Source organism: Symphalangus syndactylus, chromosome 10 (assembly GCF_028878055.3).
Source record: "Symphalangus syndactylus isolate Jambi chromosome 10, NHGRI_mSymSyn1-v2.1_pri, whole genome shotgun sequence".
NCBI classification, from domain to species: Eukaryota; Metazoa; Chordata; class Mammalia; order Primates; family Hylobatidae; genus Symphalangus; species Symphalangus syndactylus.
This window is the reverse complement of record NC_072432.2, coordinates 11,415,723-11,443,212: the sequence shown is the minus strand read 5'-3', so window position 1 is coordinate 11,443,212 and position 27,490 is coordinate 11,415,723. Positions and strand designations below refer to the sequence as shown.

General features: G+C 44.2%; 1 protein-coding gene and 1 non-coding gene across 9 annotated transcripts in view; both read left to right on the top strand.

Moving 5' to 3' along the window:
• The window catches only part of IL2RA (interleukin 2 receptor subunit alpha), a 53,410-nt gene extending 26,505 nt beyond the window's left edge, over positions 1-26,905 (top strand). The window contains exons 2-9 of one of the 8 annotated variants that reach the window (XR_008660637.2): positions 11,843-12,034; positions 13,359-13,469; positions 15,986-16,201; positions 17,726-17,797; positions 18,162-18,233; positions 19,521-19,587; positions 23,000-23,098; positions 24,721-26,905. Coding sequence is in view for 6 of the 8 variants with exons in the window: in XM_063610066.1 (XP_063466136.1) it covers positions 11,843-12,034; positions 13,359-13,469; positions 15,986-16,201; positions 17,726-17,797; positions 18,162-18,233; positions 19,521-19,587; positions 22,133-22,196 (794 nt within the window). In the remaining 2 variants the exon portion in view is untranslated. Of the gene's footprint in view, positions 1-11,842; positions 12,035-13,358; positions 13,470-15,985; positions 16,202-17,725; positions 17,798-18,161; positions 18,234-19,520; positions 21,585-22,132; positions 22,823-22,999; positions 23,099-24,720 lie in introns of those variants that run through there. The other 7 variants (XR_010113799.1, XM_055296439.2, XM_063610066.1 and 4 more) reach the window with 7 other exon arrangements.
• Positions 20,468-20,606, top strand: LOC129492422 (small nucleolar RNA SNORA14). The gene has a single exon (XR_008660871.2). It is a non-coding gene; the product is annotated as a small nucleolar RNA SNORA14 (small nucleolar RNA).
• Positions 26,906-27,490: the final 585 nt, after the last annotated feature.

Below are 27,490 nucleotides of genomic sequence, written 5' to 3'. Positions count from 1 at the left end.
GTGAACAACCTTGGCATCCGTCCTGCCGGCTCTAGAGCAGCCAACCAGGATATCCTTCTTCTTCAGCGGTGGTGTCCGCTCTCTAAAATAACTGTCCCCCACATCTCCTTCCAGGGTTGGTATTTCTGGTTAACTCAAGGGACACAAAAATAGCTCAGGGAAAAATTAATTTTAGTTCTACTCCAGTTCTAATAATGAAGTGGTAAAAATTAAAGGGACAGCTTTCAGATTATGGGAGTGGAACTGCAGGTATGTGGCAAAATCGAAGAAAGAGGTCTCATGATTCCACGTCAGGGAAGAGCCGCTGGCCTGCCCAGGCTGCTGTTTATCTTTACTGTGAATGGGGCGGGGCCTCTTTTTTGTTTGTTTGTTTTGTTTTGTTTTCACTTAACCTCAGTGGCAAGAAAATGGGGCCTCTTGCCAGGAGGGGCAGAGAGTGACGCCGAAGGCAAAGACCACCTCATTTCACGAAGTTCCTCGTCTTTTATTTGAAATCCAAGACGTAGAAGCTGCACATTTGTCCTTCTGGGAAGAGTGACGAGTGACAGAGTGGAGTCGAACACTCGAAAGGAGAGAGCAGGTGCCTGGGAGTCAGAAAAGCTGGCTTGAATTCCTAAATCTGTCGCTGTTTGTCCTGGGTGAGGTCGTTCTGGTCATCTATGACAGGAGGACTACAAATGCCTGGCTTTTCCCTTTCTAGCGGGCACACAGGGAGACAGAGAAGTTGAATCTTTAGCAATCCTTTGAAGGGGAAACCCCACAGTGCAAAGAGAAGCATTGTCGAGGGCCCTTCATCTGCACCCTCTGTTCTCCCAGACTTGTTCCGTGATGCATTCCAGAGAAGGTGGCTCTCCGTCACTGTCACTTGTGATTGCCAAGGCGTCAGCCAGACAAGCAAAAGCTCCCAAGGAGTGTTACCCTTCAGCTGCATACAGAACTCCTAGAGGCAACAAATCCACAAGGAAAGATATACCCAAGATCGTGTATTTCAGCCACGATGATGGAGGTGAGGTGGAAAAGGACGAGGAACAAGTGGGATTCTGCCCGTGTCTGTCTAATGAGCATCCACAGCAAAAGCCAACGTAAGATGTGAAACACGCTCAACACCAGAAGAGCTCGGTTTGACTCTGTCTTGGTGTAGGTCCCAGGCCAAAGCCCTCGGCATTTTCAGGATTAACGATAACAGCTGGCTGTCTCTTTTCCCCTCTGTCCACATAAAAGGCACAAAAACTAAAGAGGAAGGCCCCATCACCGCAGACCCCGTGGTTCAGGATTCTCCTCCTGGGAGCCCCGATTTCTTTTCTTTTCTCACCTTAACAGTGTCCAGAGTACTTTTATTGCCAGAATAGAGATACAGCCTGCTCAGAGCCTCACGTGGGGCCCACCACTCAGAACAAAGGGAGAGACAGATACTAAGCATGTGTGCAACAGAGAAAATCCAGCCCACAGAAACCGTCTGCGAGAGCAGCTCTGTCCAGCCTGAATGTGGCTTTGGGAAGCCCACCTAGAACTTGGCCTGCTGCCAGTTGCCCACTCAGAGCCTACTGCCATGAAGGCAGGCCCTGACTCTCCATCCCTGCCCACACAGGGAGACCCAGGGCAAACAGAAAGTCCCTAGCGGGGGCGCAAGGAACCCCTGGCTTTCTCAGGGTCCCATTCAAGTTTCTGGGCTAGTCCTGCAGACTAAATACCACTCAGTTGCCTCGTGGGAGTAGGTGATGGACAGGGTGGACAGGAGCCCCACTGCTTCTCAGCCCTGTGCCAACCCCTTTGGGTGAGACCCTAGTGCAGGGTTGGGAGCCCCAATTTCTGAGCCTTGAGTGTTTACCACCCTACACCCCCACCTCCAACTCCCGAATTGATCATCTCAAATTTTCCCAGTCCGTAGGCACCAGACACATCAAATACTCTCAGAAAAGAAGGTGACGTCTACATCCAGAATTGTGCCAATAGTTTAAAATAACAGGGAGAAAAATATTCCCCTTCCCCTCTTCTAAGGAAAATTCTGTCTGCCTCCCAAGCTCCCAGGTCCCTTGTGGTGTGAGCTGGGGGAGTGCGTAGAGCTGGGAATTGGAAACTATTCCGGAAGAGAATGATTTATGTAGAGAAGACCCATTGGGAGAAGCAGGAAGTGGGTCTGGAAAGATAGGAGGAAGTGTAAAGGCAGAGAAAAGCCCTTGTTAGCTGAATTTTGAGAAGTAATTTTTAGCATTGTTAGTGAGTAAAACTAGAGAATGAGGACAGTTGTATGCTGTCTTAAAAAATAAAAGAATGATAACATAGGGAAAGATGATTTCAACATTTTGGAGTCATATAAATGGAATCCTCCTTTGTTATTACTGTGCAAGACTTTTAGACAAATTATTTTTTATTCTTTTTTTGGATGTTGTTCTGTTGCTGCTTTTATAACACTACACTGAGAAGGGCTAAAAAAAAAATCCCAAATTTATTCCTATTAGATTGAAAAAGAGCAACCCTCCAGCGTACCTTTCCACACATTCTTCTACCTCCTGCTGCCTTCAGGTGATGTTTGGCACTTCCTGGCAAGGCCTTTCAGGGAAAAGGATTATAGCCAAGCTCTTTAGTGGTTACTGAGCTACAGACCTGGAGGTGTCATGTTCCTAAAATTCCAGGAAAGATTCTTTATGTAAGGAAAGTCTGTGAGAATAAGAAGTTCTGGAACTTCCCCTTGTCCCCACATGACCTCTTCAGACACTCAGGCTAATTTATGATGACTCTGAAAATGCCCATGACCTCATCTAGAAAAACGCACTCTCATGGAATTCAAGAGTTTCTAAGGGCACAAAATAGCTTCCAAGACAATTTGTTTCCTTCTTTTCAAATTGATGTGTTTAGAAATGTTCTCGGCTTGTGATTGGCATCTCAGATTCCAAAAACATCTGAGGTCAATCCTGGCTATTTGTGCTAATGAATAATTACAAAAGAGTTGCTAAGTATGCTTCTCGTTGATTTTGCTGAGTTAAAATTACTTATAAAGAAATGCACAGATCTGAGGCATACAATTTGATGAGTTTTGACAAATGTGTACAGCTGCAAAAACGTTTTCATCACTTCTGCCTTCTGGTCAATACCCACCTACCACAAGAAACCACTGGCTGCTTTCTGTCTCTGGATATAACTTTTGTCTTTTTTTGAACTTCATATAAACGAAAGCAAAGTGTATACACTACTTCATGTTTAGCTTATTTTGTTCAACACAACATTTTTGAGATTGATCAATATTGCCTGTATCAATAGTTCATTATTTTTTATTTTTGAGTGGTTTCTATAGTATGACTATATCATAAGCTATTTGTCTGTTCTCCCAATGATGGATATTTGAATTATTGAGTTGGTTATTATTAATAAAGCTTCTATGTCCTACAATGGAAGGGGCTTAATAAAAGAAATAAGTTACTATAAATATTTTATAAAAGTCTTTCTGTAGACACATCCCTTCATTCCTCTTAGATAAATACCTAGAAGTAGAATTGCTGAATTGTAGGGTAGGTATATATTTAACTTCAATAAAAATACTTTCTTTTTTTGTTTTTTTGTTTGTTTGTTTGTTTTTGAGACAGAATCTCACTCTGTTGCCCAGGCTGGAGTGCAGTGGCATGATCTCAGCTCACTGCAACCTCTGCCTCCTTAGTAAAGAAAGGGTTTCACCATGTTGACCAGGCTGGTCTTGAACTCCTGACTTAAAATGATCCACCTGCCTCAGCCTCCTAAAGTGCTGAGATTACACGTGTGAGCCACCATGCCTGGCCAAAATACTTCCGAATAGTGTTCCAAAGTAATTACATTACTTACACTGCCACCAGTAATGTAAGAGAGTTCCGGTAGTTCTACTTCCTCTCCAGTATTTGATGTATCAGTCTTTTATCCATTTCCTCCATTTCCCCAATGGGCTATCTCATCATGGTTTTTGACTTGCACTTTATTGATATCTGATGTTAAACATACTTTCAAGTGTTTATTGATAGTCATGTATCTTCTTTGGGGAAGTGACTGTTCAAGTCTTTGCCCATTTATTGGGCTGTTTGCCTTTTACTATTGCTTTGTTTTTCCTTATATATTCCGACACAAGTATTTGTGACAAATATATATATATATATTGCAAATATTTTCTCTCAGTTTATCATTTACTTTTTCATTTTTTTTTTGAGATGGAGTCTCGCTCTGTCGCCCAGGCTGGAGTGCAATGGCGCAATCTGGGCTCACTGCAAGCTCCACTTCCCAAGTTCACGCCATTCTCCTGCTTCAGCCTCCCCAGCAGCTGGGACTACAGGTGCATGCCACCATGCCTGGCTAATTTTTTTGTATTTTTAGTAGAGACAGAGTTTCACCGTGTTAGCCAGGATGGTCTCGATCTCCTGACCTTGTGATCTGCCCTCCTCGGCCTCCCAAAGTGCTGGGATTACAGGCGTGAGCCACCATACGTGGTCTACTTTTTCATTTTCTTAATGTCTCTGGATGAGTAGACATTCTCAATTTTTTTCTTTTATAGTTAGTGCTTTTACATCCTTTATAAGCAATCTTTGCCTATCTCCAACTTGCAAACTCATTTGCCTTAATTTTCTTCTGAAATCTTTGTAGTTTTGCCTTTTATGGTTACATCTATAAGGTATAGACCTAGTACATAGATCTTTATCTTTATATATGATAAAATTCTTGCATAAGATGTGAGTTTTTTCTCATACATTTATCCATTTGCTCCAGAAGCATTTGTTGAAAAGATTTTTCCTTTCTCATTGAATTTCCTTGGCACATTTATTTGTTTAAAAAATATCAGTTGAACAAACATGAGTTGAGTCCTTTTCAGGACTTTCTGCTCTGTTTCATTACTCTTTGTCCTTATGCTAATACTATGCTGCCTTGATTTCCATAGTTTTATAGAAAGCCTGAATATCAGATGTCATGAATCCTCCAAATGTGTACACATTGACAATTGTCTTAGATATTCTAGGTCTTTTGTGTTTCTAAGGAGCTTTTAGAAATAACTTCCTGTGATGACTGAAAAAGGGAAACTGTGCCACTATTTGTACCATCATCTTCACCAAAATCTAAAAATGCTTTTACATGATGTATGGAGACACTCTTCATGTTTGTTTCAGTGGACACTCCTTGCAGATGTAAAAAACTGAGAAAGCTCACTTTTGGAAAGTGATCTAAAGAGTGTCATTGAAGTGAATTTTAAGTAGGCACGATGATTGTTTTCATGGTTGCTGTTGGATCATATCTCAGGAGCTGGAATGACAGACATTATTGAACAAAGAAATCAGGATAGTAGAACTTAAAGGGCTTCATCTCAGTGCTTTCATAAGTAGGAAGTGCATATATTTATAATTTTCACTAATCACAGGGTAAATATAAAATTGATTCATTAAAAATGTTTCATAAGAATTCGAAGGACATAGAATTTTGTGAAATGTAGTATTTTTACTTAAGTGCCTTTTCTCTACTTCTGCCCCACAGCCAATTTTTTATAAACCAGTTGATACATAAGTAGTTTTGGGGGGATGACATATTACTTATACATTTTCTATATAGTAAACATGTATGTGTATGTGTGTGGGTGTGTATCTAATTACTTTGTTGGAGTGACTGCTATGGTTTGGAACTGCTGGGGCCAAGTTTATTCCAAAATCTACATTTTTGAGTAAACTGCCCATGACTCTAGTAAGTTTCCACAGTATTTGAGAATTCTTCATTTCCTAAAGCTGTACAAACATCAGATGATCAATATTTGTAAGGACCGATAATATAATTTATAATGAAATTGCTTTCTCAGCTATTAACATTAACTACATCATCTTCATATAGCCTTATAACTCATTTGTGCTATTCCATTTTCCTCTGTTCCTTTTATTTTCACTTCCCTTGTAATGTTAGTCTCTTTGTACTGATTTCTGAAGAGTTCATTTATGATTAAAGATGTTAACATTTTGTCTAGAATTGCAAATATGTTTTTTCTCATTCATTTTACTATGGTGTTTTATTTTTTGGTTATACAGAAGTTGTATATTGAAATATAATCTTGTTCTGTTTCACGAAAAAAAAAGAAATAACTTCCGAATTTCTACTAAAAATTGTGTTGGAGTTTTAAACTGTAGTTGCCTTGAATTAATTGATCAATTTAAGGTGAATAGATTTTTTAAATGAATGTTCCAATCTATAAAGATAGTATATTTTTCCATTTGCTTAATTCTTTTAAAATATGTCTCAGCAATATTTCAGAGTTTTCAGTTTAGTGGTATTACAAGTTTTTGGTAGACTTATTTACAAACATTTTATGTTTTTTGATGTAATTGTAAATACAATTGTTTTTAAATTTTTAATTTTCTAATTGGTTGTGTCAGTATATAGAACTAACTACAAGTGATGTATATATATATATATATATATACATATATATACACACATATATACATATATATACACATATATATACTGAAATTGCTAACTTGCTAAATTCTAGTAGTCATTGTGCAGATTCCTCAGTAATTTTATGTAAACAATCATGTTTTCTGAGAATAATGTTCCTTATCTTGAAATCTACTTCCTGATATTAATATAACCATACCAGCTTCCTTATGTTTATCTTTGTAGATTATATCTTTTTCTATCCTTTTTTCTCAACCCATCATTTTTATTGTATTTAAAGTGTGTTCTCTTGAAGACAGCATATAGTTGGGCCCTGCTGTTTAATCCAGTCTGAAAGTTTCTATCTTTTAAAGTATGGATTTTTGTCCATTTATATTTAATGTAATTACTGATGGGGTTGGCTTCAAGTCTACCTTCTTGCTATCTGTTTCTTAGTTGTTCCTTTTCTATTTTTATTACTCTTTTCTTCCTTTTCTCTCTTCAGTTTGGCTAACCAAACAAATTTAATATTCTTTTTAGCTACACTCTTTGTGGTATTATTTGGTGGTTTCTCTAGGCTATTCAGTATGCATCCTTAACTTATCACAATCTACTTACTTAATATTGTACCATTTTCTATATGATATAAAAACATAAAACAGTACAATTCCATTCTCCTAACTTTTATACTAGAACTGCTGTATATTTTACATTGACATGTTCAACAGAACCCACCGTACCATATTATTATTTTTGTTTTAAACAGTTGTCTTTCAAAGATGTTAAAAACAAAAAGTGGTCTTTTCACTTATCTAAATATTTACCAGTGTTCTTTATTACTTCATGTCGATTTATGTTTCTAGCTAGTGTAATTTCTCTGTTGCTTGAAAATTTTTCTTTAGCCTAATGCAGATGTGCCATAATTCTCTAAGCTTTCTTTTATCTGAAAGTATACTAAATTCACCCTCATTTTTGGAGGATATAGTCTCTAGGTAGATTTCAAGGCTGACAGGTTTTTTTCTTTTAAAACTTTGAATATGTTGTGCCATTATTTTCTGCTTCCATTGTTTCTGTTGAGAAGTCAGTTGTTATTCATCATTGTTCCCCTGTAGGTATGTGTCCTTTCCCTCTGGCCGCTTTTAAGATTTTCTCATTATCTTTGGTTTTCAGCAGTTTAGCTGTGATGTATCTAGATGTGCTTTTCTTTATATGTATCCTGCTTGGTGCAGTGAACATCTGCATCTGTAAATCAGTATCTGTCATCAAATTTCAAAAATTTTTGGCCATTATTTCTTCATATATTTTTTCTGCTCCATTCTTTCTCTCCTCTATCCTTGGGAATTCGATTAAATGTAGGTTAGGTTATTTGATATTGTCTCACAGCATGCCAAAGGTCCATTCTTTTTCAAATTTCTTGTGTTCATCAGTTTGGATAATTTCTATTGATCTGCCTTCAAGCCCTGGCTAGGCTCATTTCAGATATTGTAACTTTTAGTTTTAATTTCTTATTTTTAAAAATATTGGCTGGGCATGGTGGCTCACACCTGTAATCCCAGCACTTTGGGAGGCCAAGGCAGGTGGATTACCTGAGGTCAGGAATTTGAGACCAGCCTGGCCAACATGGTGAAACCCCATCTCTACTAAAGATACAAAAATTAGTCATGTATGATGGCATGTGCCTGTAATCCAAGCTATTTGGGAGGCTGAGGCAGGAGAATCACTTGAACCTTGGAGGCAGAGGTTTCAGTGAGCCAAGATTGCACCACTACACTCCAGCCTGGGCAACAGAGCAAGACTCCATCTCAAAAAAATATTACTTGTTTTCATTTATCTACTGAGATATCCTATTGTTTCACTCATAATCATTTTTTCTTTAAATTAGCAGTTGGCAATTTTTTTCTGAAAGGGCCAGAGAATAAATATTTTAGACTACCTGGCAATGTTACTCCACTGCAACTACTCAGCTCTGCCATTATAGCAGAAAAGCAGCCATAGACAAAATGTAATAAATGGGTGTGTCTTTCTTCCAATAAAACTTTGTTTATAAAAATAAACCACTGAGCACAGTGGCTCACTCTTGTAATCCTAGCACTTTGGGAGGCCGAGCCAGGTGGATCACCTGAGGTCAGGAGTTCGAGACCAGCTTGGCCAACGTGGTGAAACCTCATCTCTACTAAAAACACAAAAATTAGCCAGACGTGTTGACGCACGCCTGTAATCCCAGCTACTTGGGAGGCTGAGGCAGGAGAATCACTTAAACCTGGGGGGCAGAGGTTGCAGTGAGCCAAGATCACACCATTGCACTCCAGCCTGGGCAACAAGGGCAAAACTCTGTCTCAAAAATAAATAAATAAATAAATAAATAAATAAATAAATAAATAGCAGCAAATCTGCAGGTCGTAGTTTACTGACCTCTGCTTTAAGTCATTGAGCATACTTATTACAATGGTTTTAAACTCCTTTTGTGCTAATTCCAAAATCTGGGTCATTTTAGGGGCCTTTTTTTTTTTTTGAGACAGACTCTCACTCACTCTGTAACTCAGGCGGGGGTGCTCAGCTCACTGCAACCTCCACCCCTCAGGCTCAAGCAATTCTCCTGCCTCCACCTCCCAAGTACCTGGGACTACAGACATGTGCCACCACACTTGGCTGAGTTTTTGTACTTTTAGTATAGATGGGGTGTCACCATGTTGGCCAGGCTGGTCTCGAACTCCTGACCTCAGGTGATCCACCTGCCTTGTGCCCCCAAAGTGCTGGGATTACAGGCATGAGCCACTGCACCCAATTTTACGGGTCTGTTTCTATTGAGCACTTTTTTGAGTAGGTCAAGTAAGTCACATTTTCCTGTTTCTTCACATGTCTAGATTTTCTTTTAACTTGCTGGATATTATGAACTATACATTATAAAGGGTCTGGATTATCTTGTGGTCCTTTAAAAGGTAATGCATTTTGCTCTAACAGGCAGTTAAATGACTAGTGCATCCTCTTGTCTATTAGGCTTGGTTTTAATCTTTGTAAGGGTAGGTCTATTTTGGTTTTGAAATTCATTCTAGGGATGTCTCTTTCTCTAGAGCAGGATTGGAAAACTACAACCCACAGCTCAGACACCTGTTTTCGTAAATAAAACTTAGTATAACTACTCTTCTCTCAGCTCTCACAATGGACAATCAGGGCTAAGTCTCACTGAGTTCTGCCCTGTTCAGATTCAGACCAGCTCTTGGCTAAGAACCTAGGGAGGTGGACCCCTATACATATTTTTGGGGCACCCTTCATGCAGTGCCCTCTCCAGAGCTCCACCCCACAAATCCCAGTCATGTCACATCAGTGACACCACCACTCTGCTTGGGTTCCACCTGGGTGCTGCCTGGGAGGAAAGCACCCCAGGAAGGAAGCCAGGGCAATAGTGGGCGCCTCTCATGTGTTTCCCTCCTCCCAAATCATGTAGTCCTGAGCTGCTGTTGTTTAGTACCTGAAAGCACTTGTTGCATACATTTGGGCTGGTTTTATAGCTGTTTCAGCAGAAACGTAAGTTTTGGTCCCAGTTACTCTGTGATGGCTGGAAGCAGAAGTCTTCACTGGTTTTTCTAATTATTATCCCTGTCTTGCTTTAGCAACAGATTTATCTTCTGATACTTAAAATATTGGTTGGTGTTGATCTATAATAAGTGCCAACAAATGGTACCAGTGATATGAGAAGTACAGAGAGACAACCTTTTGCAGGAGTTAAAGGTTAAGGTAAACTTCAGTCCAGCCTCTATCTGAATTACCATTCTCTTCTTCTGGACAGTGAGAAAAAGGAAAGGAACAGAACTACCATCTATTCCATGCCTGTTATTTTCCGGGCTTTCTTCAAGTTACCTTAGTATATTATTTGCTATAATCATTAAATCAATAAAATAATAATTATTACACCACGAAGCTGAGCCTTAGAGAAGTAAAATAATAAAACTATGTAGCTTGTAAGCTGCTGGAGCTAGAAGTCAGAAACTCATCTTTCTCCCTTCCCACCATGCTGCTGCTGTTGACTTATCATGAGATTACCAGCATTTATTCAGTGCTTATGTTGCCTTTTCCACTGTAATTTCTGGCCCATGGAGCCCATTTAAATTGCTTTTGCTTAGTCCCTTGTTGGTTAGAGATGGGCCAAGCTGTCTGATTTCTCCCTACCTTCGGCTTTTTTTTTTTTTTTTTTGAGACAGTCTCGCTGTGTCTCCCAGGCTGGAGTGCAGTGGCATGATCTCGGCTCACTGCAACCTCTGCCTCCTGGGTTCAAGCGATTCTCCTGCCTCAGCCTCGCAAGTAACTGGGACCACAGGCACATGCCACCACGTTTGGCTAATTTTTTTGTATTTTTAGTAGAGACTGTGGTTTTCATCATGCTGGCCAGGCTGATTTTGAACTGCTGATCTCATGTGATCTACCCGCCTTGGCCTGCCAAAGTGCTGGAATTACAGGCATGAGCCATTGCACCCAGCCTCCCTACCTTCAGTTCTTAGGAGAGACAGGAGAGTCCTGAGCCATTGGATGGGGTTGGTCTTCCGGAGAACAAGGTGCTGGGCAGAGTCTAAGGGCACAGAGAAGCTTCACTCAACCTGAACAACCAATACACAACCGGCCAACCCACAGCCATGAGTACAGCCAGCAGCCGTGATCAGCCTCCGTGTGGGCTTCCATCGATGGAGAGGCCACAGACTCCTGCTTTCCTGCCTCTTCCTGTCCCTGTCATCTCCCCGTCCACTTCCTTTATCCAGCATGTGATATTTCCCCCCAAAATCTAATCTCTTAAAGCAGAGAACTTGTTGCAAAGTAGGCAATGGAATTATTTTTCTGATTAGGTCTGTGCCACTTTTCCTTTTAATAGTTTGATGTTTGACCACTGTATCTGGTGCCTTTAATGAGACACCAGAGTCCATTTTTCAGGCTGAGGGATGGTAAGGTCTTCATAATGTAAGAAGGTATTTGGTGAACTCAGAGGTGGACAGGTGGGTGAGAAATACACATTTCCTATTTGCCAGACATTGAGTGAAGCACTTTCTGTATATTTCTCAAAAAATGGCGCAGTCATTAATTATAGAAAGTCTAACAATTCGTATATCCTAAAAAGTATTTTGCACAGACACATTTTGCCCCTCAATTAAATGTACGTAACTTTGCTCCTTCCTTTCTTCACATTCCTTGACCCTCCTCTCTCCGTCCTTGCTTGACATGAGGCATATTCAGAATAAAACCTCATTAATTTCTACTCATCTAATTTGAAATACACTGTGCTTTGGTTGTAGTTAACTTTTGAGCCAGCTCTGATACAAAGTTTTCTAAAGAACAATGGTAGCAGCCTTAGTTGCTTTCTCACAAAAAGTAGGGCATGCCATCTTTTAAATAAAGTGAAGAAATATGTGATTAAGTCATTATAGGATTAAATATGTGAGTACTTGCCCGGGGCCTCTTGAGTTCCTAAGAGGCTTCTTTTGCTTTGCAGAGCTCTGTGACGATGACCCGCCAGAGATCGCACATGCCACATTCAAAGCCGTGGCCTACAAGGAAGGAACCATGTTGAACTGTGAATGCAAGAGAGGTTTCCGCAGAATAAAAAGCGGGTCACCCTATATGCTCTGTACAGGAAACTCTAGCCACTCGTCCTGGGACAACCAATGTCAATGCACAAGCTCTGGTAAGTGTCCCTTCTGTGACTACCAAGAACAAGAGAACTGCAGCAAAGAGTGAGACAGAGCCCAGCTTTTGTTCACTCAGCCCTATAGACACAAATGAGCCAGTCCAGTGTACAGGATAACTAATTTTAGTGGTTCCTGAAATAGTCATTTGCTAAACACAATTTTTTTTTTTTTTTTTTTTTTTTTTTTGAGACAGAGTCTCACTCCGTTGCCCAGGCTGGAGTGCAATGGCACGCGATCTCAGCTCACCGCAACTTCTGCCTCCCAGCTTCAAGTGATTCTCCTGCCTCAGACTCCCGAGTAGCTGGGATTACAGGCACCCTCCACCATGCCTGGCTAATTTTTGCATTTTTAATAGAGATGGGGTTTCACCATGTTGGCCAGGCTGGTCTTGAACTCCTGACCTCGAGTAATCTGCCCGCCTCAGCCTCCCAAAGTGCTGGGATTACAGGCATGAGTCACCGTGCCCAGCCATACAATTTTATTTTTATTTTTGAGACAGTCTCTGTCGCCCAGGCTGGAGTGCAGTGGTGCAATCTCAGCTCACTGCAACCTCCACCTCCTAGGTTCAAGTGATTCTCATGCCTCAGCTGCCCGAGTAGCTGGGACTACAGGTGTGCACCACCATGTCTGGCTAATTTTTTTATTTTTAGCAAAGATGGGGTTTCACCATGTTGGCCAGGCTGGTCTTAAACTCCTGGGCTTAAGCAATCCTCTTGCTTCAGCCTCCCAAAGTGCTGGAATTATAGGTGTGAGCCACCACAACTGACCTAGACGCCCTCTTTTATCCTGAGCTAGAATTCTGATCACCCTCCTCATTGAGGCACTCAGACTCAACTCCTTTGCCAAACTCTTCACAATAGAGAGGGCTGTTCTAGAAGTTTCCTTGTCATTGTGTTAAGATGGCGTCTCTAACTTTAAGCATTCTGAACGGCCTTAGGGAGCAAAGGATCATTGCATTGTGGAGTGAGACCACTCCTGCTGCTGTCAAACAACGCAGAGACAATTGATAGCAAGCAAGGAGTCAAGGAGTCCCTTTTGGTGAGATACACCCACATACACACATAACATACATGACATACACAGACATGCATCCACACGCTCAAAAACACGTCGTGGGCATTGCCATGTGCACTTGAATACCCAGAGGCCAGTGCTGGGAGGGCATGCTCTGGTTTCATATTTGTAAGCTCAGCAGCCAGACACCGCCAGATGCATCGTGGGCACTGGACAGGTGTACTTCTCAAGTGAATGAATACATGAACAGTGTTTTCTGTGAAGCATTTGTGAAATTATCTGCATCATTCCATCTATATTTTCTAGCCGCTCGGAACACAACGAAACAAGTGACACCTCAACCTGAAGAACAGAAAGAAAGAAAAACCACAGAAATGCAAAGTCCAATGCAGCCGGTGGACCAAGCGAGCCTTCCAGGTGAGAGATGAATCTGTCCTCCAGCTAACTCCTGCGAGGATACCCTTCTCTTGCAGGCCGATGATGTGTACCCAAAGGAAGAAAGTCTGCCCTGCCTTCTATAAACACATGCATGTGGCTCCCTCCTCCCAAGACATCATTGCAGACAAGAACTAGTGCAGAGTTGCTCAAAGGCTGTCTGCTCAGCAACAAGCCAATCTGACAGCAGCCAGTCCAGGTCTGGGCTTACTCCCTGGTTTGGTAACTGGCCAAACAGAATTCAACCCAAATTCAACTCAACTTAAAAGCGTCTGTTGGGTCTGTGTGCCAGGCCCTGCTGATAGAAGACACAAACAAGAGTGTAACAACAATCCCTGCCCTCAAGGAAACGCTCTGCATCTTCCCCTTAAGCACAAGACAACGCGCAGTAAAACAATTATTTGCTTCCCGGTATTTCTTCCAGGGCAAGGTTGTAAAATGTGCATGCCACACTTGTCTCAAAAGCTCCAGACACATGCGTCCCGGCCAGCAGTCTGTGCATGAGTGGGCACTGTGGCTGTCCCTTGTCTGCCCTTAGCTTTCCCATGACTGAATCGGGATTCAGTCATGGTGTCAAGAAAATGGGCTGGGCCCAGTGACTCACACCTGTAATCCCGACACCGTGGGAGTCTGACGTGGGCAGATCACTTGAGTTCAGGAGTTCGAAACCAGCCTGGCCACCATGGTGAAACCCTGTCTCTACAATCATACAAAAATTTAGCCGGGCATGGTGGTGGGCACCTGTAGTCCCAGCTACTCAGGAGGCCAAGGCACGAGAATTGCTTGAAATCAGGAGGCAGAGGTTGCCGTGAGCCGAGATTGCACCACTGCACTCCAGCTTGGGTGACAGAGGAAGACTCTGTCCCCCTTCAAAAAACAAAACAAAAAAGGAAAAAGAAAAACAGAACCTGCTAGGAAGAATTGAGCTTTCTAAGGTCAGGCTAACCTTAGGAGACTTCAGAGCCCTTTGCCGATTTTACAGCCTTACAAAGAACTGTATCAGATACCATCCCATTTGAGCCTGGTAATACAATCAGTCAGGACCAAGAAGGGTTACTTCAATTTACTGAAGAAACTGAGATGCAGAAAAGATAAAAAGATTTGGCTAAGCTCACGTACTATGGCTGGAATCAGACCTCAGGTCTCCCAGATTAGATGAGGAAACTTTCTGCTGATTGCTTATTTTAAAAGAGTTTGAATTTACTTACAGCTTCCATTATTTTATTTTTTAAAACAGACTAATCTAGGAGCACAGTTGCAACACGATGTTCTTACTCCTTCCCCCTCCGACTTTGTCCCAGAATGGTGTTTCCAAGCACATTTGTTTGTTTTGTTCTACTTCCCCCATATCACCCTGCACAGTTATTGGAAGGCTTCAGAGAGGCCAATGCTTGTTGTCCTTTCTCGAAGGCTGGCTCTGCCTGAGGGATGTTTCGAAGATTGTCTCAGTTTGGGTGTTTTCATTGGAAAGAAGCAAACCCAATTCAAACATGTTCAGACAGTTATGAATTGTACTGGCTGTCAAACAACCTTTTATCCTGAGACCAAAACACAAGTTAAGTCGTGATGTTCAAGGTGCCACATGGCAGAAGCCAGCCTGGGACAGGGCCACCCAGCTTCCTGCTGGGGCAGAGGCTCTGTTGGGTATGCAGGGTTGGGGAGAGTCTGGAAGTTCAGGGCGCGTGTACAGTTTCACAGGCTGGGGTTAGAGGGCACATACAATTCCGTATGTCCAGGTTGGGGGCTGTGGGTGGGGAATTAGGAGATTTAATCAGAAGAAGACATGGTCTCAGGCCACAGGTCAGTCAGGCCTGGGATGTAGTTGGGTGAGTGGAAAGTTCTGGGGATGGGAAATTTTGAGACATCTTGAAAGGGCGCACATGTGTCAACCTTCAGATGTGGCTTGATCAGAGATGGTGCTCCATTTCTCTGAGGTTCCCTCAGCCCCTCCCTCCTCCTGGCTTTGGTGTTGTCCCTAGTCCTTCCGCCATCATCCCAAGATGCCCCCCCGCTGCCCCCAAGAATGCGCTTCCTCACTTGTCCAGCAGAAATCCAAGGTGGTCTTCATGCTCCATTGGCCCAAATAGGCTTGAGCCTGCCCTTGTGTCTCAGCCTGCCCCACCCACTCCTGTCCAATGTCAACCCCTGCACTGTCTTCCAAGAGGCAGCTGTGGCGTTCCTCTCTCGGGGCAGCACCAACCAGAATGAATCGCTCATTCCTCTGTGTTCCCATTGCCAATGTCTGCTATCCTTCACATGCCTTTATTATGCAATCCGCTGTCAGCCCCTTGCAGGAGTGACAGGGTCTTCATGCTTTCCTGCAGGGCCTAGCAAACTTCCCTACGCTCCGACATTCCCAACGTATATTGGTTGAGTGAAAGGATGAGCAAGCAGTCAAAAGAGTGAGAACCAAGGTCCAGTCCCTAGCAAGAGGCAACCTGGACTTGCTCGCAGTGCTGTACCCAACTTACCTTCAGAGTGTTCTTTCCATCTTCCAGGTCACTGCAGGGAACCTCCACCATGGGAAAATGAAGCCGCAGAGAGAATTTATCATTTCGTGGTGGGGCAGACGGTTTACTACCAGTGCGTCCAGGGATACAGGGCTCTACACAGAGGTCCTGCTGAGAGCATCTGCAAAATGACCCATGGGAAGACAAGGTGGACCCAGCCCCAGCTCATATGCACAGGTGAAACGGAGACCAGTCAGTTTCCAGGTAGGGTGGCTGCCTTCTGGGGTCCACAACATTGCTTTCCTCCATCAGGCTGACCAGGGTAGAATCCCTGACCTCTCCTGCTGTGTGTCCTTGGACAAGCCCCTTGATCTCCCTGGGCTTCCATTTTTTCTCATTCTGAAAAAAAAAAAAAAATTAAATAGACCAGACGGACTCTAAGGGCTCCTTCAATGAAGGTCCCCCTGTGCCCTGAGTGGGGAGAAAGGTTGGAGACAGAAGAGAAGGAAAGATCTCTCCTAAGCACCCTAGATGCTGCCTCATAGTTGGTCCTGAGTCCACTACTTCTCTAAGCCACCAAGGCCTCCTCTGGCTCCAAGAGAAAGTCCAGTTTCCCACTCACACATTTTTCCTCTTACTGGTGATCGTGTAAATGCACGATCTGAACAGCGCTCCGCGGTCAGCATGCTCCTTCCCCTTGTGCCATTCCCCAGCTGAGCTTGTAAAAATAAACATAAAATGTGCAGAGTCGGGACTTACTCAGTGCACATGCACACACACACACACACACACACACACACGCAAACACTCAGCCCACGGAGGTCGAGGTCTCCTGCTGTCTTCCTTCTGAAATCTTATTAGTATCGCGACAATCAAAAGTGACTTACATGCAGGCTGGGCATGGTGGCTCACGCTTGTAATCCCAGCACTCTGGGAAGCCAAGGCGGGCAGATCACTTTAGGTCAGGAGTTCAAGACCAGCCTGGCCAACATGGTGAAAACCCATCTCTACTAAAAATACAAAAATTATCTGGGCGTGGTGGTGGGTGCCTGTAATCCCAGTTACTTGGGAGTCTGAGGCAGGAGAATCACTTGAACCCAGGAGGTGGAGTTGCAGTGAGCTGAGATTGCACCACTGCACTCCAGCGTGGGCAACAGCAAGACTCTGTCTCAAAGAAAAAAAAAAAAAAAGTGACTTACATTCAACCACAAGTATTCCTGGTTTTCTTGCTCACTGCACTTCTCATACTCCATGTCCTTCTTTTGGGTTCCCTAGGGAGGCTGTTGTGTTCCCTTAGCTGCCTCCCTGGGCCACCCTGACAGCCAGGGAATGCCTGCTGCTTCCTTGGAAGAGGGTGAGAGGCAGGGCAGAGCCAGGGTTGCCGACCCCTCAGGAGGAGTGGAGATCCTGGCACAGAAACAGCTGTCCCTTAGTGCATCTCTGCTCCATCCAATGGTTCAATGGCGTTCGTATTATTATGACCTGTTTCCAAGTCACAGATGGAAAGGACTGAGGAGGGAGGCTGGGGAGAAAGCATTGCTCAGAGTTTTGGGGACAGCCAGGGTCAGAGTTAGAATTCAGCCTCAGCTGCTCTGCTGAGACCACTTCACCGCTTCCCAGTGCCCCTGGTGTGGAACCATGTGGGGTGGCATCCCCGGAGAAGTGCCCACACCAGGATTCCTGCCTCCTCGGGCGTATCTGGGGCCGGCTGCCTGGGGCAGGCGGGGTGGGAGTGAGGCCCTGACTCCTGTCTTTAGCTCCACCAGCATCACTCACTGTTTCCCCCAGGTGAAGAGAAGCCTCAGGCAAGCCCCGAAGGCCGTCCTGAGAGTGAGACTTCCTGCCTCGTCACAACAACAGGTGCGGGAGAAGACAAACGCTGGACCACAGAGGCCTAGTCCAAAAGGGCAGGGGTGGCCAGGAGCCAGGCTCAGGGAGATAGGCAGAGGTGACCTGTAGGGGAGAAGCCCACAGCAGCCTCCTCTCCTTCTGAGCAGGGACAGGGCCTCAGTGACCTACAGGCCCCAAAGCAAGTGTCAGAAAGAGGGAACCCAGGACCAGGACCAAGCACGGTCCCCAGGCAGAGATGGAACACCTGCCCTCACCACCACCATGTGTCTCCCACCAGCCTCTGAGGTTTTCATTCACAGAGACGCCCTGACTTCCTTTAGCCTCGTGCTGTCCTAAAGTCAAGGTAGCAGGAGTGTCTATCTCTTTTTCACAGATTTTCAAATACAGACAGAAGTGGCTGCAACCATGGAGACGTTCATATTTACAACAGAGTACCAGGTAGCAGGTGAGTGGGGCACTGGCTTTGTGGACAAAATGTACACCAGGCTGAGATATGGACAGGTTGACTGGTTAGTAGGCTGGTTAGTTGGTTGGCTGGTAGGTTGGTTAGTTGGTTGGTAGGTTGATAGGTAGGTTGGTTAGTTGATTGGCAAGTTGGTTTGTAGGTTGGGAGGTTAGTTGGTTAGTTGGTTGGTTGCTTGGTTGGCAGGTTAGTTTGTATATTGGTAGGTTAGTTGATTGGTTGGTAGGTTGGTAGATTGACAGGTTGGTTGGTTAGTTGGTTGGTAGTTTAGTGGGTTAGTTGGTTAGTTGGTTGGTAGGTTGGTTGGTAAGCTGATAGGTTGGTTGGTTGGTAAGTTGGTTGGTAAGTTGATAGGTTGGTTGGTTGGTAGGTTGGTTGTTAGGGTGGTAGATTGGTAGGTTCGTTGGTCGTTTTGTTGGTAGTTTGGTTGGTTAGCTGGTTGGTTGATTGGTTAGTGAGTTGGTTGGTGGATAGATTGGTAGATTGGTTGGTTGGTTAGTTGGTTGGTAGGTTAGTAGGTTGGTTAGTTGGTTAGTTGATTGGTAGGTTGGTTGGTTGACTGAAAGGACCCCTTCCTTACACTGCAAAATGTGTGAGTGAAAGACTAATCCAGATACCGACATAACTCAGAATCCCATGAACCAGTTACAGGATGCTGTGAGCGAAGTCTCAAGTCAGCCCTATCAGCTTCTCTCAAGCTGATCTGGAAGGGCTGTACCCCAGGCCTCTGCCAGGGGTCAAGAGTGGGAGGAAGGAGCCATGTAGTCAGGCAGAGAGGACAGGCTTCCAGAAACACTGCCATCGTTTCCTGGTAGGAGGGAAAAACAGACTCTGAGTCTGCATCTGCCTGGAAAGTAAATAAATGTCAGCCTCCAGAACCTCAGCAGAGCAGCGTCTGGAAAACCTGAACCCTTTCAGGAGACATTAATGTGCTTCTCATCATCTTCATATTTCAACATTTCTTTTACCAGGCGCTCTCGGTGTCCTCAAATGAGGCCTGGCCTCTGAGCCTTTCTGAGGGGCTTGTGTGAGAGAAGGGTGCCGCCTGAGGGGAAGCTCCCTCCACCCTCACCCTGTCCTCCCTGCCCTGTTCCTCAGGACTCCTAGGAAATCCCATGGGGAGGGACCTGCCTCCTGAGACGGGGAGGAGAGGCTGCAGCCTCCGCCTTGCTCTTTGGGGATGTCCTCAGCCTGCCCTGTGGCCCTGGCTCCTGCTGCCCCCATGCCAAGCCCAGGGCCCTTTGCTGAACTGCCTCTCTCTATTGACAGTGGCCGGCTGTGTTTTCCTGCTGATCAGCGTCCTCCTCCTGAGTGGGCTCACCTGGCAGCGGAGACAGTAAGTGTGGCATCACCAAGGTAGCACACAGTCAGATCAAAGTCCTGCACCCAGCCCCGCCCTGCCCCCCCCCACACCCCCTCCATGCTCTCTCTAATCACCTGCAGTTCAGGGAGTGGCAAAGGGAGAGGCCAATCCATGCCTCGGAAAGAGTCAGTCAAAAAGAATGAAAGCACCGCCGGGTGCAGTGGCTCACGCTGGTAATCACAACACTTTGGGAGGCCAAGGCTGAGTGGATCACCTGAGGTCAGGAGTTTGAGACAAGCCTGGCCAACATGGCAAAACCCCATCTCTACTAAAAATACAAAAAAACAGTTGGGCATGGTGGCAGGCGCCTGTAATCCCAGCTACTCGGGAGGCTGAGGCGGGAAGATTACTTGAACCTGGAAGGTGGAGGTTGCAGTGAACAGAAATCTCACCACTGCATTCCAGCTGGGCGACAGAGCAAGACTTTGTCTCAAAAAAAAAAAAAAAAAAAAAAAAAAAAAAAAAAAAAAAAAAAATTAAAGCACCAGGGAAACGGGAAGGCAAAGGAGCCTCACATTCATTGAGCACCCACTATACACCAGGCTTGATGCTTGTTTTATAAACATTATTGAAATCTACCTTCTCAGAAACCTTTGGAATAGCTGGGCCTAGAGAGAGGCAACAGCTTGAAGAAGATGGCACAGCAGAGACCAGCACTGCAACTTGAATCTAGAGCCCATGATTTTCTCACCCAGCCCCTACCTATAGAGGACCCAGGGCAGCATCTATGCTGAGCTTTGCCTATCCTGTGCTCCCCACCCTCCCGTCCACAGAAGCTCACACCGGCATCCCCTTGACCAGGAATGTAACCCATGTGTGGTCTTTTTGCATTAACTCAGATTTTCAACCCTGGATGTATCTTAGAACATCCAGGAGAGTCTTCTAAAATACCAGTGAGTGGCAAGATATAAGTAAATGCCACAGGAAAAGGAAGGCAGTCCAAAGGGCTGTGCTTCTCCTGTGGCTCGGTGTTATTCATAGCTGTGACATCTTTTAAGAGGGGTTTACAAGAGGGAAATCCTGTCACCAAAACCATTGTGACCCACTTTGAATTTGGGGGGAATCTTCATTTGCAACAATAGAAGAACAAATTTGTTGCAATAAGAAATATTTTTGTAGCTTATGTAGATTGTTCAGCCAAAACAGCATAATAATTTAAAAAGTTAAAAGATAGGCCAGGTGTGGTGGCTCATGCCTGTAATCCCAGCACTTTGGGAGGCCAAGCAGGTGGTTACCTGAGGTCAGGAGCTCAGGACAAGCCTGGACAACATGGTGAAACCCTGTCTCTACTAAAAAATACAAAAATTAGCCGAGCATGGTGGCGGGCACCTGTAATCCCAGCTACTTGCGAGGCTGAGACAGGAGAATCACTTGAATCCAGGAGGCAGAGGTTGCAGTGAGCCGAGATTGCGCCACTGTACTCCAGCCTGGACAACAAGAGTGAAACTCTGTCTCAAAAAAAAAAAAAAAAAAAAAAAAAGGTAAAACATATCAATGCTTGGGCTCCAATCAGAATCTCTGGGGGTGAGCCCAAGACATCAGTACCTATTTTTAATTGAGATAAAATTCATCATTTAACTGTCATAAAGTATACAGTTCAGTGGTGTCTTAGCCCATTTTGTGCTACTGTAACAGGATGCCTGAGACTGGGTAACTTATAAAGAACAGAGATTTATTTCTTACCGTTCTGGAGGCTGGGAAGTCTGAGGTCGAGGGGCCCCCACGTGTCAAGGGCCTTTGTGCTACGTCATCCTGTGGCAGAAGACGGAAGGGCAAGAGAGCAAGAGAGAGAGCAGGAGGGGCTGAACTCAGCTTTTATCACAAACCCACTCCTGCAATAACACCATTAATCCATTCATGAGGCAGAGCCCTCATGACCTGATCACCTCTTCAAGATCTCACCTGTCAACCTTGCTGGATTAGGAATTAAGTTTCCAACACCTGAGCTCTGGCGATCTATTCAAACCACAGTAAGTGGTATTTAGTATGTTTGCAATCTTGTATAGCCATCCCCACGGATTCCAGAACGCTTCCATCATTCCTAGGAGAAGCCCCACACTGCCAAGTTCCCCATTCTCCCCAGCCCTGGGAAACCACCACTCTATGTCCCATCTCTATGGATTTGCCTATTCTGGACATTTCGTGTAAATGGAATCATGTGGCCTTTTATGTCTGGGATAGTCGTACGTTGTAAAGCCCCTCAGATGTATCTAATACATATGCATCCAGGTTTGACAACCCTACACCAGGCCATTGGTTTTCAAACTTGAACTAGCACCAGAATCATCTGTAGGAACAGAAAGAAATGATAAATGTTTGAGATGATGGATATGCTAAATACCATGGTCTGATCACTGTACGTTGTAGGTATCAAAGCATCCCTACGTGCCTCATAAATATGTATAACTATTATGTGTCAACTTAAAAACATTTGTTGAAAGAATCATCTGGAGGGCTTGTTAAAGCACAGATTGCTGGGTCCCACCTGTGGAGTCTCTGATGCAGTCGTCTTGCTTAGGTCTGGGAATCTGCATTTCTATCAGATGCTAACTGATGCTGCGGTTCCAGGGAGCAGACTCTGAGGATCACCGCACTAGGCTAACAGCATTAAGAATCAGGGAAGCTGGCCAGACTCACGCTTGTAATCCCAGCACTTTGGGAGGCCGAGGCGGGCGGATTACTTGAGGTCAGGAGTTCGAGACCAGCCTGGCCAACATGAAGAAACCCCGTCTCTATTAAAAATACAAAAATTAGCTAGGTGTTGTGGTGCACACCTGTAATCCCAGCTACTTGGGAGGCTGATGCAGGAGAATCACTTGAACCCAGGAGGCGGAGGCTGCAGTGAGCTGAGATCGTACCACTGCACTCCACCCTGGGTGACACAGCAAGACTCTGTTTAAAAAAAAAAAAAAAAGAAAGAAAGAAAAAAGAAAAGAAAGAAAAAGAAAAAGTAAACTCTAGAAACTCACTCTGTCTCTCTCTTGATTAGCCTCCCTGACCCCTGCCGGCATACACTCTGGCCAACCCTAATACAAACTCCACAGTAAGACCCTGAGAAAATACAGATCCACTCCCCCAAAACTGAAGTGCTTAGCCCAGCCAGAGAGAAAAATAAAATCTCTTCCCTTCTTATATGGGTCATCAGGTCCATAACATACTTCTAATTTTCATCATGGGAATTAAAAAGTATAAATTACTGCAGTGTGAATGATAAGCCCCCCAGGGGTATTGTAGCAGGAATGATTCATATAACCAACAGTCTACCAGTTTCTCTAAGGGGTTAGCTGATTCCTAAGGTGTCATTTTAGGCTTCCAGGAGGGGAAGGATGTGACGTGGCTGACATGTTGTAGGTGTACTCAGTACTTGCATCCTCTCCTTCCTCAGGCTGAACACTTGACAAGCCTTAACACCTCGCAAGGATTTTTTTCATTGTTAGTTTGAAGACCAAAAGTCTTCGGGCCCAGAGGACAAAGCTACTTGGAAGTAGGAATGGTTCAGTGTTTATGTTGTGAAACAAATAACTGTGTGAACCTATGTGAGTTCCCACAAGGTCTCCCAGAATTACAATCTTTGGGGAGACTCAAACATACATAGAAATGACCCCTCTAGTCAGTTTGTCCAAAATCCTTCCTAGAATCTGGTATCAACTCATGGTGCCCTCTTGTGGCAACAGAAATGCTGCATTTGAATTACCCAAAGATTACCATAGCCCAGCCAAAGAGAGTTTTGTTTGGGGAAATATTTTTTGTTTGTTTTGGGCAATGACCAGGAGCCCGTGATGTGCTACAGAAGGCTCACAGTGGCTTGTGAGAGCCAGTGGTTAAATTTTCAGGACTTCTGCAAACCGGTTTTTAAGCCTAGCCATTATGGAAAATTAAAGTATTTAGGCTGGGGGCAGCAGCTCCTGTCTGTAATTCCTGCACTTTGGGAGACTAAGGTGAGAGGCTTGCTTGAGACCAGCCTGGGCAACAAAGCGAGACCTTGTCTCTACAAAAACATTTTAAAATTAGCTAGTCATGGTGGCACATACCTGTAGTCCCAGCTACTGGTAAGGGCGAGGTGGGAGAATCCCTTGAGTCCAGGAGTTCAAGGTTGCAGTGAGCTGTGATCATGCCACTGCACTTCAGCCTGGGTGACAGATTGAGACGCTGTCTCAAAAAAAAACAAAATTAAAGTATTTAAATTTACAATTCAATAAATATATTAAAAACAAAGGCAAGAATTACTTACAACTGATCACTTCCTAATTATTTGCTACATTTTACTGTTGTCTTTGTTCCCTGGGTGGTTTACATCTATTGTGCCTGCATGGGGGAAATACTGTTTGACAGTGGCTACTGTGCATCTCTTCCCAACTGTGTGATCAGTGATGTCACACTGCCAGCTGGAAGCCGGGTGTGGAGGGAGGATTTACACCAGGGAAGATAGGCAGCCATCATCAGAGAGCTGCTTGTTAAACATCGCCAGCACACCTCTGCTTGGAGTCTTGTGCTATGGGAACTCTGTGCAAAGTAGGGAGTAATTAGAAATTCACATGAGCCAAATAAGGACTGGGAAAAGGCTAAGACCGTATTGTCCAATACAGTAGCCACTAGCCACCTGTGGATGCTTAAGTGTCTTTAAACTGAAATAAATTAAATACAATTAAAAATTCAGTTCCTCGGTTGCACTAGCCACATTTCAAGCGTTCCCTAGCCACAGGTGTTTGTGTTATTGGACAGCACAACTACAAAAGATTTCCATCATCTCAGAAAGTTCTATAGCACAGTGCTGGCTAGAAACTAAATGCTTGACAGCGTGCAAATCATTTAGCACAGTTAGCTGCTGTTTATTATTCCTGTTCCACAGCTATTGGCTGCTATATAAAAACTTAGGCCAGGCACAGTGGCTCACACCTGTAATCCCAGCACTTTGGAAGGCCGAGGCGGGCAGATCACAAGGTCAGGAGTTCGAGACCAACCTGGCCAACATAGCGAAACCCCACCTCTACTAAAAATACAAAAATTAGCCAGGCATGGTGGCGCGTGCACTGGGTTTAGAGTGGGGACCACATTTTTTTGGTGCCATGTTACACATATGACCGTGACTTTGTTACACCACTACAGGAAGAAGAGTAGAAGAACAATCTAGAAAACCAAAAGAACAAGAACTTCTTGGTAAGAAGCCGAGGACAGACAACAGAAGTCATGAAGCCCAAGCGAAATCAAAGGTGCTAAATGCTCGCCCAGGAGACATGCCTTGTGCTTGCCTGGGTTTTGGAAGCTCTGAAGTCACATCACAGGACACGGGGCAGTGGCAACCTTGTCTCTACGCCAGCTCAGTCCCATCAGAGAGCGAGCACTACCCACTTCTAAATAGCAATTTCGCCATTGAAGAGGAAGGTCAAAACCACTAGAACTCTCCATCTTATTTTCATGTATATGTGTTCATTAAAGCATGAATGGTATGGAACTCTCTCCACCCTATATGTAGTATGAAGAGAAGTAGGTTTACATTCATCTCATTCCAACTTCCCAGTTTGGGAATCCCAAGGAAAGCCCTAGCACTAATGTAAATACACAACACACACACTCTACCCTATACAACTGGACATCGTCCGCGTGGTTCCTTTCTCAGCCGCTTCTGACTGCTGATTCTCCCATTCACGTTGCCTAATGAACATCCTTCAAGAACTCTGGGCTGCTACCCAGAAATCATTTTACCCTTGGCTCAATCCTCTAAGCTAACCCCCTTCTACTGAGCTTTCAGTCTTGGATTTCTAAAAAACAGAGGCCATGGCAGAATAATCTTTGGGTAACTTCAAAACGGGGCAGCCAAACCCATGAGGCAATGTCAGGAACAGAAGGATGAATGAGGCAGAGAGTCATACTTACCAAGGTTTTACCTGTGAATTACTAATTGGCCTCTTTAGGAGTTAGTTTCTTTGGGATTGCTATGAATGATCCCCTGAATGTGGCCTGCACTAATTTGATGTTTACAGGTGGACACACTGTGCAAATCACTGTGTACGTTTCCTGAGAAGTGTCTAAAAACACCAAAAAGGGATCCGTACATTCAATGTTTATGGAAGGAAGGAAAGAAAGAAGGAAGTGAAGAGGGAGAAGGGATGGAGGTCACACTGGCAGAACGTAACCGCGGAAAAGAGCATATCGGGCCTGGCACGGTGGCTCAGGCCTGTAACCCAAGCTCCCTAGGAGACCAAGGTGGGAGCATCTCTTGAGGCCAGGAGTTTGAGACCAGCCTGGGCAGCATAGCAAGACCTATCCCTGCAAAAAATTAAAAATTGGCTGGATGTGGTGGCATACGCCTGTAGTCCTAGCCACTGAGGAGGCTGAGGCAGGAGGATTGCTTGAGCCCAGGAGTTCAAGGCTGCAGTCAGTCATGATGGCACCACTGCACTCCAGCCTGGGCAACAGAGCAAGACCCTATCTTTAAGGAAAAAAAGAAAAGAAGAGCATACCAGCAGTTCTTAGTTCAGCGTATTAGAATCACCTGGAGGCGTTGTTAAAACAGTTCTCTGGGCCCATCTCCAGAGTCTCTGAGTTGTTGGTCTGGAATAGAGCCAAACGTTTTGTGTGCCTGACAATTCCCAGGTGCTGTTGCTGCTGCTACTGTTCCAAGAACACACTTTGAGAACCACTGTGTTATCGCTCTGCACGCCCACCCACTCTCAACTCCCACGACAAAAGTCAACTTCCAGAGCTAAGATTTCGGTGGAAGTCCTGGTTCCATATCTGGTGCAAGATGTCCCCTCACGAATCAGTTGAGTCAGCATTCTAACTCAACAACATCACATGATTAAGATTAACGAAAATTATTCATTTGGGAAACTATCAGCCAGTTTTCATTTCTGAAGGGGCAGGAGAGTGTTATGAAAAATAACGGCAGTTTTCAGCAGGGTCCAGATTCAGATTAAACAACTATTTTCTGTCTTTTCTGTGACCAACCACATACAAACAGACTCATCTGCGCACCCTCCCCCTCCCCCTTCAGGTATATGTTTTCTGAGTAAAGTTGAAAAGAATCTCAGACCAGAAAAAATATATATATATTTAAATCTTACTTGAGTAGAATTGATTACTCCTTTTGGGTGTTGAGGGGTCTGTAAGATCAAAACTTTTCCATGATAATACTAAGATGTTATTGACCATTTCTCTCTCCTTCTCTCAAAAGTGTATGGTGGAATTTTCCAGAAGCTATGTGATACGTGATGATGTCATCACTCTGCTGTTAACATATAATCAATTTATTGCTATTGTTTATAAAAGAATAAATGATATTTTTTAAAAAGTCTTGGTTTTTATTATAAATATAAATATTGCTAGCTATAATCTACATAACCAAAAACCTTTATAGTTTTTTGGTGGTTTTTTTTTTGCTTCTTTTTTGTTTTTTTTTTGAGATGGAGTGTTGCTCTGTTGCCCAGGCTGGAGTGCAGTGTGCAATCTCGGCTCACTGCAGCTTCTGCCTGCCGGGTTCAAGTGATTCTCCTGCCTCAGCCTCCCAAGTAGCTGGGACTACAGGCACCCACCACCAAGCCCGGCTAATTTTTGTATTTTTAGTAGAGATGGGGTTTCACCATGTTGGCCAGGCTGGTCTCGAACTCCTCACCTCAAATGATCTGCCCACCTCAGCCTCCCAAAGTGGTGGGATTATAGGCGTGAGCCACGGCACCCAGCCTGGTATCCTCTATAGTTTTTAATAGTTTTAAATAACATACAAAGGTCCTGTCAAATGGCCAACAAACACATCAACATCACTGGTCATTTCAGAAATGCAAAGCAAAACCACAATGAGATACTACTTCATACACATTAAAATGACTTTAAGAAAAAGAATAGGAATGCTCACAGATGGCTGGTAGGAATGTCAAAA